General features: G+C 58.9%; 1 protein-coding gene across 1 annotated transcript; it reads right to left on the reverse strand.

Annotated features, from left to right (window-relative positions):
- Positions 1–66: 66 nt before the first annotated feature.
- On the reverse strand, positions 67–706 carry LOC106819892. Its single transcript, XM_014824467.1, has 2 exons — positions 561–706; positions 67–265 (listed from the first exon to the last, which is right to left on the reverse strand). Exons 1-2 carry the CDS (start codon positions 704–706, stop codon positions 67–69), a joined length of 345 nt encoding a protein of 114 aa, XP_014679953.1.
- Positions 707–807: the final 101 nt, after the last annotated feature.

Here is an 807-nt window from a genome sequence, read left to right on the forward strand (position 1 = left end):
GCATTACCCTGTGCAGCTGACCCGCTACCTCTGTCCCTACCCTACCCGCAGCCAGCCTGCAGTGTCTCAGGGTACCTCGCCCCTACCTTTCAGCAGCTGGATGCGTATCTTGCGGCCGATCTTGCGTGTGTTCGTCGGGTGCATGATGTCCTGGCGGTCGTGCAGGCGCGCGGGTTTCGGCGGGGGGCTGCCACGCCCCGGCGACGCGACCACGCCCGCTTCCATCAGCTTGGAGGGCGTCAGTCCGCCCACGTCGTCCCTCTCGCTGCAGGAAACACAAGCGATAGCTGTCACACACGCGCACACATGCACACGCACGCACGCACGCACGCACGCACGCACGCATGCACGCATGCACGCACGCACGCACGCGTGGGCAGCAGAGCTCACACCGCAATGACGACATACGTACGTGATGTATGATAACCTACCAATAACCACTTGATAGCAATCAACTACACATCACTATAATGACATGAAGAAGAGTAGAGAACAATAGTACATCTTACTCTGTCATGGCTGCATGCCGACCGCAGGCGACCGTTACCATGGATACGTACGTGACAGGCGGCTTGGGAGCGACCGGCGGCGGCTGCTTGCGGGAGATCTTGCGCGGCAGCGACGGCGACATGTTGCTAACGACTCGCAGCCTCAGCGCGGGGTCGCTAAGGGCCTCTCGGAAGATGCGCTGCGCACTGTGTGACATAGAATCGCCATGGCGACGTGAGTGGCTGAGTAAGTTAACCGCGAATCAGATAATTATCTATGCACTGTACAAGCTAAAGATATGCTGGGCACAGTAATGTA

Source organism: Priapulus caudatus, unplaced genomic scaffold (assembly GCF_000485595.1).
Source record: "Priapulus caudatus unplaced genomic scaffold, Priapulus_caudatus-5.0.1 Scaffold4969, whole genome shotgun sequence".
Taxonomy (NCBI): Eukaryota; Metazoa; Priapulida; class Priapulimorpha; order Priapulimorphida; family Priapulidae; genus Priapulus; species Priapulus caudatus.